Source organism: Halictus rubicundus, chromosome 8, assembly GCF_050948215.1.
Source record: "Halictus rubicundus isolate RS-2024b chromosome 8, iyHalRubi1_principal, whole genome shotgun sequence".
Taxonomy (NCBI): domain Eukaryota; kingdom Metazoa; phylum Arthropoda; class Insecta; order Hymenoptera; family Halictidae; genus Halictus; species Halictus rubicundus.
The window spans coordinates 12,231,898-12,248,496 of record NC_135156.1 but is presented as its reverse complement, the minus strand read 5'-3'; the positions used below and the strand labels follow the sequence as shown (position 1 = coordinate 12,248,496).

Genomic DNA, 16,599 nt, shown 5'->3' with positions numbered 1-16,599 from the left:
TCGGGGCACACCTTTGGCGTCGGACGTGGTCCTGTTCGCGTGGTAATACGTTACGGGAACGTACACATGCGTTTATACCCGAGGAAAACCGGGCACCGTCGTTCCACCGGGTTTACGATACACGTACCCGCCCGTGTCCGCCCGTTGCGAGGAACGACCGGCTTCGCGACTATTCCCGTATCTTACCCCCGACGCTTCAGAATTTCTGATGTGGCCCGGCGCGTGGAGCCCCGAGGATTACCAACTATTCGCGTGTTTCCCGTCGGTGAATAATTCATTCGATTCTTAGACTGTCTGGTATAATAAGCACCGAGCCGCCTGAAGGCTGGCTTTAAACCGCGAGGACTACTCGGGACTAGAACTTAACGCTGCGGGACGGAAGTGACTGGTTTCTTTCGGCTTGCGAAAGCGGCGCGATTTAATCGGATTATGATTATGGGAATTTAGGGGTTACAGGAATTTCATTGGCCCCCGATCGTTTCTTACAATCCCGTGTTTCAGGGATGAGTTACCGCGGATTTAGAAGCTAGCCTAATGTTAATATTAGGGACTCTACTAGACATTTCTTTTTGTTGTACTGAAACGTGATTCGAGATTTCATTAAGTAGGCGTGATCGATACTTAGATTTCACTAGAAACTCTGCGACTCTTTCTGTACGAGATGCGACGATTTCCACGTTTATTGGTCTGGAAAATGAGGTTTCGTAGGCAAATACATGTCCCCCGTCGATTCGATTTAATTTCAGGTAGAACTTCCCACTTGTATGAGGATTCGCGCTTCACCCGGTATGCACACAGTGAAATGCGCGTTGTTGGACTTTTAATGGTGGGAGTAATCATCAGAAAAATTATCTACTCTGCTCTTTCTAGATGCAATAGGCATCACTAGATCAAAAACCAATTTTGCAGATGAAACAAATAATATTTTCTTACTCTTTTCTCTGTTGACTCCGAAATCAAGCATCCTAGCCAACTTTGCACGCGCAAAACCTTTCGCATCGTAACATCGTAGTCAGACGCGCGGCGAAGGCCGCGTTTCGTAACATCTTTATTAGTCGTATAAAACAGAAGTGAGAAATAATTTCGACGTAATTTAAACATCAATCTTCTACTTCCGCCAGCGAATTATGACCGACAAGGAAGTTCCAATCGCGGCAGCCGTAAAATAAATCATGAGGCAAGGGGTTAGCTGAACGTGGTGGCGTAGTTTGTTTTACAAGATATCAAAGACCGGCATCGTTCCTCGTGAAAGTAGGGGAGCCCTTAAAAGTCGTTCGGATAATTACGAGCGGCACCGTACGTGGCGCAGGGACCACACCCCGAGGGCGTTCACCGGGATAAAAAGATAGATAAAATTCCCCGTTCCGTCGATCGTTCCCCGACGTCGAATCCGATCCGACCGATATCGTTCACGGCGCCGCGCCCGCTCGAGTCCCGGCGCGACGAAAGAGCGAGATTAGAACGAGGAAATCATTTATTCCGGAAGCGGGAAGGCGTTTCTCGATCCGCGTTCTCAAACGACCGACCATAGATATCGCAGCCGTCCGTTTCGGGGACGTTCCTCTCGCCGACAAGTCTTTAATATTTCACGCGACACGAAAGCGTCGGCCCTCTCTCTCTCTCTCTCTCTCTCTCTCTCTCTCTCTCTCTCTCTCTCTCGCCGGGGCGAGGCAAGACGAGGCGTCGCCTGCCTTCCGGTGGAACCCAGTCGTTTCCGCAAAGCGCGGAAACGAGTTGACCACCGAGTGTTGTCGCTGCGCTCCGAGTACACGTGGCCCTAGGCGCGAGCCGGGGAAAAAAGAAAGAAGAGGATGACGTCCCAGACGAGATGAGACGTCTCAAAGCCGCGACCACGGGAAACCGTTCTCTCGGGTAAACCCCCGAGGACTCTTCCTTGACTATCCCCTGGGACACTTCTTAGACCGAGCCCTTTTTTAGAACGACCGAAGTTCAGACTCAACGACTGGGTTATGAGTGCGGGTACACCGGGTCGCGCTTAGGTGGCTTTTAATCGTCCCCCGGCTTTACAGAGTTCTTCCAATCGAGCCGAACTATCTCTCCGTGGGTCTCGTCGTGGTACAAAATGGTTTGTTTCGAAATTAGTTTAACTGTAAACCTACCATCGCGTCTTTCAATCGTCCTGCTGCTTTCGGAGCCCTTCGAAACGTTACACCATATTTTCGTGGACCCCGTAGTGGTCCAAAATGTCGTCTCGGATGATCGAGAGTTCAATTTGTACCTGCACTACACTGCAAAGTTAATCTCTTGCCTTATGATTTACTTTATGGCCGCACTAGATCAGAACTTCTTTATCGTTCACAATTTTTTATTAGAAAAAGAATAGTTAAGTCTACTGTACTCCTGTATTTTCTCTAACGGTTAATAAATGGATCCAAGATTCTTATTTAAACGGAAAACTTGTAACTCCTTCTGTCTCCTGCAGCTCAACCCTTTGAAGTATAATTTTTCTCTGGTTACAATTACTGAAACTTCTCTGTCTCCGATAGTTTCCCAAAAGAGGACAATTCATTGAATTCGAAGAATTTTATTTATTACTTAGAGAAAAATGCTCTAAATTCTGCACAGTTCAAGAGTGACTCGAATGTACAGAAATTATTACATAAATAAATTTTCCATTCGGCACCTGTTTGACACCGACAAATTGTGCATAAAAGTCCGCAGTTTGATTGTTAACGTGCCCGGTTGATGATGGCATGTTGCGGAGCGTTAAGTTTGGGGAACAAACGGAAGAAATAATTTACGTCAATGTGGCCGCGACGAACAGCGACCCGAAGAAATTCCGGTAACTTGACGCAACGTGTCTTGCCCCCTCCGACGGAACAACTTTCTGTCTATGTGTGTATCGGTAAAGACATTTTCTAAACTCGCAAACTAGTTCGCGGCGGGCGCGTTTCAAGGTTTACGCTGCGTCGTTGCTAATCACGGTTTACCACCTCCGCCAGGCGACTTTGAAATAAGTTCGCGGGGAATGTCTTTGTTAACGTGGAAAGTTGACCGCATTGACACCGTGCTCGCGCAACTCGATTGTGCGGAACTTCTGAAGTTTCGCCGCGACTACTCGAGCCGGATTCGTCGAAATGTTCTTAATAATGCGAAAATGGCTTGCCCGGCGAATTTCTCGTCCAATACTCGCCACGCGAACTTTAAATCTTCTTCCGCGTATAGTTTTCCGCCGCGTGTAAACGTATCGACGAGGACGATTTCCCGTCTCCGGGAATCGCATTATTCGCGACTCAATTACTCTGTATTAATAACGTGGAAAATGTATACCGGAGATATAGAATAAAGTCAATTGAATATACCGTAATAATTATCGAGGTTGAAAATTAAATTATAGTTAAAAAGGTGAGAGGAATTACTGCCGCCAGAGTTTAATCTTTAGACTGCCTATCATTTAACAATTTTTATTTTTACTGTGACATATCACACAATTATTTAATATGAATTAAGAATAAATTGGTAAGAGGAAAGCCAATCGTTAGCATCCAGAAATCGAATTAAACTTTAAGAGGAGGGAAGAAGAATGAAAGTTACGGAATTTTTAGAATGCCTTTCTATATCAACGATAACAAATATTTAGCATGTCTCGTTTGAAAGCTTAACGGGACAATCAATGACAGTTTTAAAAAATGTTCTGTGCGAACCGGCAGCCGAAGAACAAAGTTATCAGAGGTCTCCAGTTACGTTTGACCGTATATCGGAACGTTTCTATTGTTACATTTTACACGCCTATGATTTGTAACCAGGGAATTCTTTATTCCGCGTACCTGAAGGTAATGAACGTGCCATTTCATTGTGCCGATGCGCATAAAATCGTCTTTTCACGTCCTGCGTTCCAGCACGCTAATGAACAATACTTGTATGGAAACACCGTGAATTATTGTAGCGGTTTTTCGTCCGTTAATTTTACACGCGTGCATATACTACGTGCACGGATTTTATATAGACGGTTGTGCAACCGCGATCAAGACGCCAGTTCATTTTTCATGCGGAACAATGGGAGGAGCAAAATAACCGAGAAATAGCACAGTTCCAACTATGCGAGGCAAATGGAAAAGAGTGTACCGTGTTTAGTCGAAATGCGCGCCGGGTACTTGCCGGGGACGAGGGAAAATTGAAAAAACGCGGAAAGTAATTTGAGAGAACTGAAAACTGATAGAAAAGACACCGAATGCCAGAGTTGACTCTCGGAGCTGCACATTTTCCTGCTGTTACAAGCCCCCAAAAGGCGAATTAAAGCCACAAAGATTTCCTTTTATAATCTGCTAAATGCGCGGCGTAAATTATGCAAGTGCAATGCAGACTTCCAGCGAAACGATTTTTGATTCGTTCATTCAACTGATCAAATTGAAAAAATTGCTGTACACTGGAAAAATATTGGAATTAAAAAAAATAGAAAATTAAATTGCAGATGATAAGATTAGGTGTACCGTAGCTTTAAGAAAAATTCGTGGAAGGTATGTTGCGATGATCTTGGAAGAATGTTGTTCTCTCAAATGGAATTGTAGCAAGAAATCGTGCCGATGAATTGTATAATGCGACGAAGATCGATGAATAAATTTTTCAATTCGGAGGATCAATCCCTCCCTTTGATCCGCAAACAATCTGGCTTCGATCTGTCGAGGATTAGCTATGTGAAAAAACGATTGAGTACTCACATATGACGCTGAGATGAGCGTTGGCACGAATCGGTTTAATGCGCAAATACGGGCCGACTTGGCACTGGTATTCGCCATCGTCTGTCAAAGAAGCATTCGCGATCTTCAGATTGTAGATCGCGTTCTGATCGCCTATCAATCTCAGCCTCGGGTGTCCCACAATTTCTCCACCTGATGGAAAAAAAACAGAACACGTTAAGAACAAAAATCATTTATTCAAGGCAGCAATTTATTCTTCAGCAAAATTATTACTCAGATCTTGAAATTATTTTGCACCCTTACTCGAGGCTTTCAATTTTTCGACAGAAACTCAATTGGTTTGTTCGCAGCAGTAACAAATTGCTTGATTAATGTAATTTTTAAACAGGAGAATTTGTCTAGGGTAAACAAAATTGTTTCTCGAGAGCAGTAAAAATTGCTGAATCGACCTAGCTGTTGAACTAAATACCTATGAGAGACATGTTTTTATTTTCTAATTTATTTACAGAACTTGAGCAACGAAATATTCTACGAAAAACCACGTCACAGTGATATTCGTTAAGACCTGGTAATAGCTTTCCATAATTTGTTCATTCAGTCAAAATTGACATGAATTACCGTTGATCCCGCCCCTCGCGAAAGCCTGACAATCGGATCTCTCTCCTTCAGTGGGGAATATTATACGACTATACATTTCCCCCGCAAGGATTATAGGATAAATATGACGCGAGGAGTCTGAAGTTTTGCATTTTTAAATTACGCGTTTGTCCCATTATTTTCTCGGGAGCGCCGTCTTTTTATTTGGCGGGCGAAGAAAAAGAACCGAAGGTTCAGATCGATAAGAAAATGGCAGAGAAGAACAATCGCAGGCTGGGACTCTGCTGTGCTCCCTTTACGGCGGACATGAAAGTTGTTACATTCGTAACGAGGAAAATTGGAAAATTGGAAAAGGAATATTCCAGCTTAAACGCTTTTGGAAGATTTCATATTAAAATCTGCCTGCTAGCTACGTCTGCTAATTTTCATTGAAAAATCATTTTGGTGGATTTTCTTTTCACGTATCTCATTGACAAAAACGGACAAATGATAATCGATAGCTTTTCAACAGCTTTTCAGGTGGACGAAACTGCCAAAGAACCAATTTTCCCATCAAAGGTGCAACATGAAAATAATTTTTCATCGCAGTTCAATTTTATTCGAACGAAAGATTTAAAGTACCGAAGACATTTAAAAAAATTTTTTGGATTCTATTGTTCCAGGGGTCTATATTAATTCGTTTCTTCCCTGTAATCGATGAATTTTTATCGATACGATAGAAATTCGTAGAAGACTGTTTACGAGCAAATTTGATATTTCCTGCGATCGATCGTCCCGTGCACACGATTTTCGAATAGCTTTAAAAGCATCGGGGCTTTTAAAGGATTTACGGCAACAGCTTCGAAGGGACATTATGATTTTTCAATAGGAAAGATGTAAATGCGCGCGATAAAAGGTTCCGGTCGAAAAAACCGGGAGAAAAAGAAGAGAAAGAATAATCGCGAACGCCGTGTATTAAGGCCGTATCGTAACTCAAAGACAGACTGTAAGCCAGACTAACGCAGCGTCTATAAAGGGCCGTGGGTTACATGTTTGCAGCAATGTATACCGGCACGTGATACCACTTGCTTTTTGATAAAACCAGTGATGCGTGCAGTATCGATAGGGCAGGTCGTTTCATGGCTGACGGTACCCAGTGTCAACCTTGGCCTTTGCTAAAAATCCACTCTGCCACGGCAAACATTTGCTAATCGAACCGTTAATGAGCTGTGCTATCGACTTTATCAGCCGGCAAATCCTCGCGGTCGTTATAGCAGCGATTTCCAAAGCCCGGAAACGCAGCAACCTAATTATTCTATTTAATGAAAAACTTTATCGACTCCTCTCGGGGCTGAAGCGTCGGCAATGATAACACAATATTGTCGATGAACTGCTGACCTCGCGAATTTCTAGTACACGCAAGTGTACGAATGGTAGAACAACAAATTAACAAGAAACAATCGTTGTGCTGATCATTGAGGCATCAAGTTTTGGGGAATGGTACATCCAGTCACAAACAAAATTTTGTAGTGCAGTAAAGTCTTGATCTAAGCCCAATCCTCGGGTCCGTTCTGAGACATAGATCGTGTAGGCGCGGCCAAAGACGTACTACGTATTGTCAATTAAACCACTAAATACAGTTGAAATTGTGTCGTGTTTAGTGACATTTTAATCAGAAAAATGCCACGAACAAGCTGGCGATAGTCCCATAAAAAAATAATGAAAAATGAAGAAGTTTTGTAATTGGATTAGTAGTGGTTCACACCGATATACTATTATCACTACTCGAGCTTTTCGGCCCCTCGTGAGGTATGCCCCCCAGTGGAGGGGATAAAATTTGGATTAAATTCTGGTCCTTACTATTGACTTTCATAATTTTGCATAAAAATCCACAGTCTAATAACGTGGGAATTAAAAATGCTTTTTGAAGGCACAGTATCCATGTTTTCATTCTGCGTTGGAAACGATGTCAACTATCCGCGAGCTGATATTTTCGCGCGGTGATTTTAGTGTTTCTAATTATACGGAGGCCGTGGCGTCCGAAAATTTGGGTTACGCGGAAAGTGCACGCCTAATAAAGGTTTCGATAGTCGAGGGGGTCTAATTATCCTTCTTTTGTGCGTCAGTCAGCCTGCACGAGATTGCCGGAGAGCCACCGAATGCGAATCAAACACAGCGGATCTGAAAACCGTGACACTGACGAGGGTTGTAGCTTTTGTGGATCACGACGCTTTTGTTGAAAAATGATGATACGTCGGCTCCCGGTGAAAGAGATTACGGCCGTTTCACCGTGGAGAATAAGGAAAAACGAAAAACGTTGATCGAACGCGAAGGGAAAGTAAGACAGTTCTCTCTTACCCATCCTCGGCTTCTCTCATTTATATCGCGAGCACTAATGGGCCCCCTTTGAAGCGGCCGCGAAATGAACTTATTAAACGAAGTTCCGAAGAATCTGTAATAAGAGGCGGGAAATCCGGCAGGTATTCGCGCCCCGTAGCTCCGTTGCATCTGCATTCACTCCTCTTCGAGGTATCTTCGCGGGATCCCGGCGAACTTGATAATTACTTGTGATCTATGCTAAATTTATACGAAACTTGTTTTCAACTTCGTCCCCGGCGAAAGTCGCGAAATCGTTCGGCTAAAATGACCCGTCCGTCGCGCAAACGCGATATATTACTCGCGAGATTCGATTATTCAATTGGCCGCTCTCCCGGCGCGACGTCTCTTCAGGATTTACTGGAGACGATGAAGCAACGAATTACTAGCCTCTTCATTTAAGAATTCGATTATTGTACAATTAATTTCATTTTCTGTTACGTCTTTCTTCTGTTTGGCCTTAAATAGGGACCAACTTTAAACACGCATAACTTTCGAGCCAGTGAATTCCTAACGTTAAAACTTGGATTTCTGACATTTTCTCGTCAAATTCTCCAGAATTATATAAGAAACAGTTAAACATTTCTGTGTTGCCAAGGTGAAGTTTAACCAATACCATCGACACTGGTATCACCTGACTGATCAAAATGATTTGTTTCAGGTAAGAGTATGTAGTTCAAGATGAGTGACAATAGATTGTACGAAATTAGGTGTACTTACTCTGCTGTATGACGTAAGCGAAGCCATCTTTGACCCACTGTACAATGCCGAATCTGTTCTCGACCTCGCAGGGTATCGTTACTTCTCTTCCTTCGAGGACCGAACTGTTTCGTGGTCTGACTCTGAAGTACTGGCTCCCTTCGCCTGAAACACCATTATAAATAGATTAGCAACGATGAACAATCACGTAGAATTATAGCTGCGATCTATTCGCAATTAAGACAGCACTATTCTCTCGAGAACTTCAAACGTAATTCGAGTCTTTTCAAACAAAGCACCCTTGGTCCCATACGGAGGAATCCGGATCTGTTTTGACCCACAGTAGATCGTCGTTCAACTACTCAGTTTCCGGTGAACTAATTAACACGAACAGCTGCTGCGTTGAGCTGCGAGTTACATCAGCATGGACGTAGCCTTAGAAACGATAGGAAAATTGGCGTGTCTAGAAGGAGTACCTCGAGAAATATGTTTCGAGAAGAAAATGAGAGAAGAGAAGAAAGTTTTGTTTGGATCCTCGGCACCGAACGCATCAATTGCACAATCGCGACGCGAACAGAACCGACAACGCGCCGCGTCGCTGTAAATGGAATCGTCAGAGCCCGATACAACAACGCAATCTCCAACGTTTCGTTTCCAAAGGCCGAGTCCGCCGAAAAAAAAAACAACTGTACTATCAGTTTAGCTGGCGAGCGATCGACGTTTCCATAAAAAAGGGGTGGGTGGTGGGTAGGGGGAGAATGGGGCTCGACGATTTAGTTTCCGGTTTCACAGGCAGTTCACGGGCTTCGGGGTGTGCCGGTGTGCTGGCATCTTCATCCCCCTCTGTTGAGGAACCGGTGGCAACGTAACGGGCGCGCGAGACCCTCGCTGCCAACGTAAATCGCTTCCCCTCGAGTTCGCTCGAGATGACGGGCACAACGGGCGACAAGATGAAAGACAAAATCTTGATGGAAGATCAGCGTAATCTGCTTGTTTGCCGCCGATAGAACCGATGCTCGGTGTGCTGCTTGGTTGGCTTTCCTCCGACGTTCACAGACATCAAGCAAACCCCTCCTCATCCTGGTAGTCCTGGTAGTCCTGGTAGAGAGCGCCGTCTGTGTACCTGCGGCCGGGGTTACACGTTTGCCTTTGTACGCCGGCTGCGTTTCGTGGTCACTTGCTGCACGAATTTGCACAATCCAGCCTAAATACGGCATCGATGAAATATACAGGCGAGCGTTCCATGCCAGCCGGCAAACAACCGGCACGGATCCACCGTGCGGCCCTTAACCGGCGAAATTTAACGCGTCCCTGAACGCGAAGCCAGATTCGACCAGAAGAATTGATTTTGGTCGGTCCTTGATCCTGTATAACAGTTCCTCCTTGTTACACCGTCCATCAACCGATCGGCCACCTTTCGTTCCACCAGGCAGGGCGACAGTCTTCAGTTATTTTTTAATGAAAAGTTTACTGACATATTGGGGACATTTTTCCGATTGAAACGAGCCCAAACACGACACGGTTTGGACCAGTTATGCTTGTTTAATACTCAACACGGTGGAACCTCGATTATCCGAATTTATCAGTGACTATTTGGACAATAGAAAAGCTAGGGACATATTTGATGTGCTAACATCGAAGAGGATCATTGGCATAATCGCGGCCCTTCTATTTCCAAAATCGAGACACGAAAGTCAGGAAATTAAAAAATTGAAATTGAATAATCATAGTAAAAGTGTTCGCGGAAAGGTGTTCACGCGAGTTGCCTCGAGCAAGAATTTCTATTTTAAAGTGTTGCTAAATCACCGAAACAATTTTAAAAACGGAGAGGCAGAAAATCCAGTAGAATAATTATTAAAGAGTTTGTTTTTGCGTTCCGCGTGCAACAGTCTGAAAAGTAATTTCTCCGCGCGGAGAGAAACACTTTGAAAAAAAAAAGAAACGTATTTTGTGCGTTTGAGGCACGCCAAAGTGGAAACTTAAAACGCTCTAAGGACTTCAAAACGGAAATTCTTTGCGTACGTCGAAATTCGCCGGCGACTACTCCGCGCCCATTCACAGCCTTTTAACGTGGCGTGTATTGAGATTATTTCAAAGGGATAACTTTAAAGTTGAAGGGCTTGGAAAAAAATGGTGTGCATATTTATAATTCCGTAGACGGAATCGTCCAGTGCATTTGTATGAGAGAACACGTTTTCAAAATATTTTCAATCAATAAAATGCTTTCGAATTCGTTCGCTAAAGTGGCAAGAGAATTTCGCAGGAATAAGTGGAAGGGTCCTACGAAATCTAATCTACGGAAAAGGGTTTCGTAAAAATGTCCATTCTGATGCAGATGAGATTGATAAGAGATTTTCAAAGCAGCTGAGAATCATTCGACATGTAGACGCTGAGGGGTGTTTATTGTACAAAATTAAATTCAAAAAGTAGCATTTTTTTAGGAAAATGAACAAATATGGTAATTTTTAATAGAATATCTTTTACGCATCTTAAAGCTCATTGCTATAATCGCATTTCTGCTAACTGGGAAGCATTAAGGCTTGAATTCACAGCTGAAGTGAAACAGAACGGTCCACTTGCGGTACAATCGCAATATGTTCCAGTACCCTGTGCGTTAGAACGTCAGTGGAACGCGAACATAATATGCACCCATGCTAGTGCACGCTATGTAAAATGGCTGTATGCTGGAACTACAAGAAAATAGCAAATTGGTACGCGGTAACAATGTTGAAGATATCGAGATACACGAAATTAGAAAAAAAATACCCGGAAGCGAATCTGCGTTTATGAGATTGACAAGCTTTTCAAGTACCAGAAAATATCGACAATCGTTCAAAGTAGGTTGCATTTTTATTCCATGAAATCTTCCAGTTCGCAAAATGAAATTTTCCTTTATTTCGACGTATCTAAAGTGATCTTCGAAAATGGCAATTCAGATAAAAATTAATAATTCAGTAAGTATTACAAAATGGTCAGAAATTTCCGTATTTCAATTGAATTAGTCGATAAATCGTCGGCGATAATTGTAAGAAAAATATGCGGAATGGTAACTGTTAAAAATATCTAATAAAAGGGACAAAAGAGGCTCGCATAATGTTATGTGATTGATGTTCTGGTTTATTCTAAGTTAGGGAAAATGGTGGCTCGTGTCACGCGTGCAGATCAAAATACCAAAGAGAGAGAGAGAGAGAGAGAGAGAGAGAGAGAGTATAAACTTGTGCTGGAAAGTCTCTGGATGGTACCAATATTTGTATCACGACTAGTATCCCATCGGTTAAGCGATTAACGAGTCTCTACACGAGAAAGACCACGCGATGGATTCGAACCCTCCAAGTTCTGGAGGGTGCAGCCGAGTACAATCCTCGCAACGCTCGAGTATCTACACGATAATCCTCACCATCGTTCAATCATACATCCTCGCAAATCGCGCAAAATCGCTTATTGTTGCTACACGAACTGATTAAAAAAAAAAAAAGAAATCGAGATCCCCAGATTTACATGCGTCGATGACAGGGGTTACAGAGTTACCGACATGTCGCGTGCGCTCGCGCGTACACGGCAATGTGAGTAAATCTGCTCGAGTACTAATCTCGTGTCATTAATAACTTGCGCCGCGGCTGCTGGACGCTGACTAATTACTAATTAAATAATGGTTACAATAGACGCGTTTGCGTGTAATAATAATTGATGAACACGAACAGTACTTGCGAATGCATAGTAAATGAATGTTCATTATCGGGCTGTGCCGAAATAAATGACCGATTTCTCTCTCTCTCTCTCTCGAGGTAATCAAAGAGAAAATGATTTAGTTAGACGAGGTTCGTCTTGTCTTAATTAAAAGAGATCCAACTGGGATTGTTACTCTGGATTGTATTTTTAAACTGTTTAATTAGTAGACTACGGATCGTTGTGCATAATAAAAATCGTCTAACATAATTGTACGAAACACAGATTAAATAAAAATATATCTTCTCTTTCAATCATTTTAAAAACTTGGAGAGAACGTAATGATACTTTTTGAAAGGTTTAATGTATTCACAGTTTTGCGTTTGACCCACACAATTTTTCCAGAAATGCATAAATGTACATATCTCGCTTGTAATGCAGACTGCTAGATAAAAATTTGTTGAGTACCATTTTAAATTAGTATAATCGTTCCCCGCGAGAGTATCTTCATAATTTCAAAATAACATTGTAAAAGAAAAAGTGTTAACATAAAAGTGGCGAAAGATCTAAGCGAATGTAGTCTTGTAATTTTTATAAGGTGAGATACGAGTTTTTAGCGATCGGCAGCGCGGAAAGGTTAAAAATTCGGGCGCGAACAGGGTCGGTTCGGCCATAACTCGGTCATGCGATACAGGATCGATTAACGGGGGGTGATTCTGGGTTAATTTGGAATTGGAAAGAACGACTTCCGGTCCGCGATCCATTTGATCGCCGGTAGGGCAGGACGGTCGCGAAACGAAACAGAAACGAAAGAGAAACGAGCGGCCCCGGTGGGCAGTTTCGTCGTTCTCGTTTTTCCGTCGACGGCAACGAAGGGCAAAGTTAACGGCGCGGAGGAAAATTACGCGATACGCGCGAATAGGTCTGTCAGAGGTTTAATCGACGACTCCCGGGGCCGTTCAGGATCGCCGAAAGGAATAAATATCGGCGTCGACGGCCGATCCACGGCGCCGATGCGCAAATCCGTCGAATGAATTATACGATTATCGGCTTTGCGACTTTTTATTAGTCGAGCTCCGGGCCACGCTGACGGGCCGAAGCTTTCGCGAATGACCCGTACGCGGAATGGCCGTTTTAATAATCGCGAGCGCAGTTCCGAGCGACACCGTATCTTTTGCCCGTAGACGGCGCCAGGATTAATCCTTTTTCGCAGTTTAATTCGATAGAGACGGCGCGCGGTATGCTTCGGATCTGTTACGTCGCTGCTACTACGTTTGTCACCATTTGCGGCAGAAACGATTTTCCTGTTTGCCTGTGCCGATCGTGTCCATTTTTCCTGTGATTTACGATCGCTGGTCTTCGCGGAAAATATTCGAAATTGCGTGAAGCGGATATTAAATTGAAAACGTAACGTTCGAGAATTTTAGAAATACGACAAAATGAAAAGGGTGGAGTGATACACGGATTTCCCGTCTACCCTCGATTCCATCGCACGCGAGAAATATCCGACACAGTAGAATCACCGTAAGGTCTCGGCGCATCTACCCGATATATTGAAATATCTTCGGGAACTACCGATTTCCGAAAGCGACGTCTCGATCGTCCGTGAAACTTCACCGCCCACGTTCACCGAATACAAAATCAACGGGAATCTAGTCGACTCTTCTCGCGCGGAGAACGAGGAGGAAACGGTGGATAGAATAGGAGGAGAAGACACAGGGTGGAGAGGAAGGAAAAGAGAGAGCGAGAGCAGACGCAAATTTTCTCCTAACATCGTGGAATTTTTCTCCCCCTACTACCCCCCGGAAAAAGGACAATCGGTTCTCCCGCATCGGTGCTCGTTTCAGGGTTCGCTTAACGGGGAAAAAGGCCGACAAACACTGGCATAAAGTGCGCGTTTACCCCCGCTCGGTATGCAAATTGACCGTTCGAAGCTCTACATGAAAAATGAAACGATTTACGAAACGCTCTTTCACAGATGCTCGTCGCCGGAACGAGGACCACCACCGAATTCCCCGGGCGAAATGTTTCCTATGGCAGACTATGCTTTCCGAGAGATTATGCTTTTCAGCGTTTTCTGGAAACACGTGTGTGCATTAGTTTCTCCTAATTTTAGTACGCTTGACAACCTAATGTACATTGGATTATTTGATTAACTTTCTGAATTATTTTTCTGTTTTAGACAACAACTATAACTATCTAGCATTACACCCTTAACGTCGCTTACGTTAGATTTGTAACTTTTGAAATGGTGATCTCCTAGGATTGAAACTTGGATTTTCTGCAAAAATCTACATAATTACTTTAAAAAAGAAATTAAGAATTTCTGGTTTCCTGAGGTGAAATTTAACCGAAAATCGTATACACCCTGAGTATTACGTTACGTTTTATGATTTTAAATAAGAACGTGTACAAAAGTGCATGAACTGAGGGGACTATAAAAGAAAACTTTCAATTGTCGTCGTTTCGGATCGCAAATGTTGTCGCGCGAAAGGAAAACCTTGCAGAATCACGCCGAGGAGTATTAATTTCATTGAGTCGATCGGTTCAGCGCTCGATGCAACGTCAAAGAAGAAATTTCATTTTCCTTCCAACGAGACCGTTGAAGGGGGAGCTGAAAAGAGAATAGATAATAAAGTGTCGCAGTAACAAGTAAGAGATCGCGAACCCATTAAACAGGATTACTCTGATCCTGTTCCCAGGATGAATAACTAAAGCGTGACAGTGAAGAGGGTGTATTCCTGAAGAAACAAGAAGGGAAAGCGGAAGATCTTTAATAAATCCCTTGAAGAAAAGAATTCCTTGGCTTCCGCGTGCACGGCGGCAAAGAGAGAGAGAGAGAGAGAGAAAGAGAGAGAGAAAGAGTGCTTGCTTTGCGATGAAAATTTAATTATCAGTCCGGTCTTTGCGCAGCATGCTTACGCGGAACTGGCAACGGAGCGAGATTATGATAGGTTTGCGATTAATATGGTGTGGAACCGTCGATGGCCGACATTGACCCCGGCCGGTACAATGGCCGTGTTATCCGAGTTTAATAACGTTCGCAGCCTGGCAAACAATAATCCGTGGCCTGGGCGACAAAAAATTAACGTCACGCCGCCAGAAGCTCGACAATAATTGCGTCACCCGCACCCTATGGGAGCCTCGATTGAACCGAGCCCGACAATGCAATCGTGCTCTATCAAGCTCCAACAATAACTTCGATCTCCACCATAATCGCAGCATCAAGGCTGGATAATAATTACGCGCGGCAAAACTTACAAACAATTACAACGCGCTGCGACAACCGCCGCATCGAGCTGCGAGCGCGAGCTTAAGCTTCTCGTGGCAAAAATTCTGATCACCGGATCATTAAAGTCTCTGCCAATTTTAATTGCCGTGTAATTTGCACCACCGCTTAAAAACATTTGGACACTCACGGCTCCTCCATGAAGTATGAAATAAATTACCTTTCTAAAGTATTTATATTTATATTCAGATTTTTATTTTATTTTTTCCATTGTATTTAACTTTCTAGTCAATTGTATCATTCTCCACTATTTTGAAACATCAATCCTCTTTCCACCATCGTCGGCAATTTCTCTCTGAAGAAGATCAATTAATGGATACGGATTCGCATTTTATCTGCCTAAGGATTCTCTTAAAAGTCGAAGACAAATTAGAAAATTTTAAATATATATCTGCACCATGTAATCGTGCCCTGTAACCGATCATTTCTTTAGGGACTATTATCGACTGAAAATCTAGTAAGTATTTGGGAAGATTTTTTAGAATGTTCCCAACGCACTCGGTAAACGCTCCTGGTAAATAATGGACGACAGCACGATTCGGAATCGTTTCCCAGGATTGTTGAGCACGCGAGCATTCGGAAAATCGTCCCATCGCGATGTTTATTCCCTCGAACGGCGCGGAACGTCGCTTTGTGGTCCTATTTGCGTTGCGTAATCTTTACAATGTTCCTTGGTGCCATCGGTGATAACGTCGCGCTCATAAAAATGCACAGAGTCGACTGGGAAAATGCATGAAAGGGAAACTGAAATACCCGTAAGGTTCCGTGACAAACACGGGGTATCTCTACGGTCGGCGTACGAATGCATGCGATTGCATCTTCCACGCGATTCGTTTACTTTACCGGCGATTCTTGCTTTATCCGATGATTTTTATCTCGCCGCGGCAATGGGAACAGCTCGTATCGGCGGAATATGTAATAATGACGCGTCGGATCGGTGTCCGATGTCCCATGAAAACTTGATCTGAACGCGTACTCCATAGCGTGCGTATCCCCGTTAATGGATCTGCCCGTTTAAAAGCTTCAAATAATATCTGGCGTTGTTAGCGGACTGCGAAAATGCGTGAAAAATCGCGTCTCCGCGAACGTCTACAATTATTCCGCTCGAATCCGGAATACAGTAATTTCTCGATATATGTCGCCAAGGCCTGGATGATAAACGTCGCGGATTTATCCCCACTACCGCGGGATTTACCCCGTCAGGGGCCGCGAAGGTCGAGAGGTTTATCACGACGTCAGCGACGTTTATCATGCAGGCCTCGGCGTCATATACAGAGAAATCACCGTATAGCGTAAAGCAAACGTAATATTTCTCGGATATCGATATCTTGCGGG

At 43.6% G+C, this 16,599-nt stretch overlaps 1 protein-coding gene across 2 annotated transcripts in view; it reads right to left on the bottom strand.

The window, feature by feature from the left end:
• Sns (sticks and stones) overlaps positions 1-16,599 on the bottom strand; it is a 495,626-nt gene that overhangs the window by 83,770 nt on the left and 395,257 nt on the right. For both annotated transcript variants that reach the window (XM_076791467.1, XM_076791466.1), the window contains exons 2-3: positions 8,331-8,474; positions 4,680-4,850 (exon numbers count right to left, since the gene is read on the bottom strand). In XM_076791467.1, the coding sequence (XP_076647582.1) occupies positions 4,680-4,850; positions 8,331-8,474 (315 nt within the window). The remainder of the gene's footprint in view (positions 1-4,679; positions 4,851-8,330; positions 8,475-16,599) is intronic.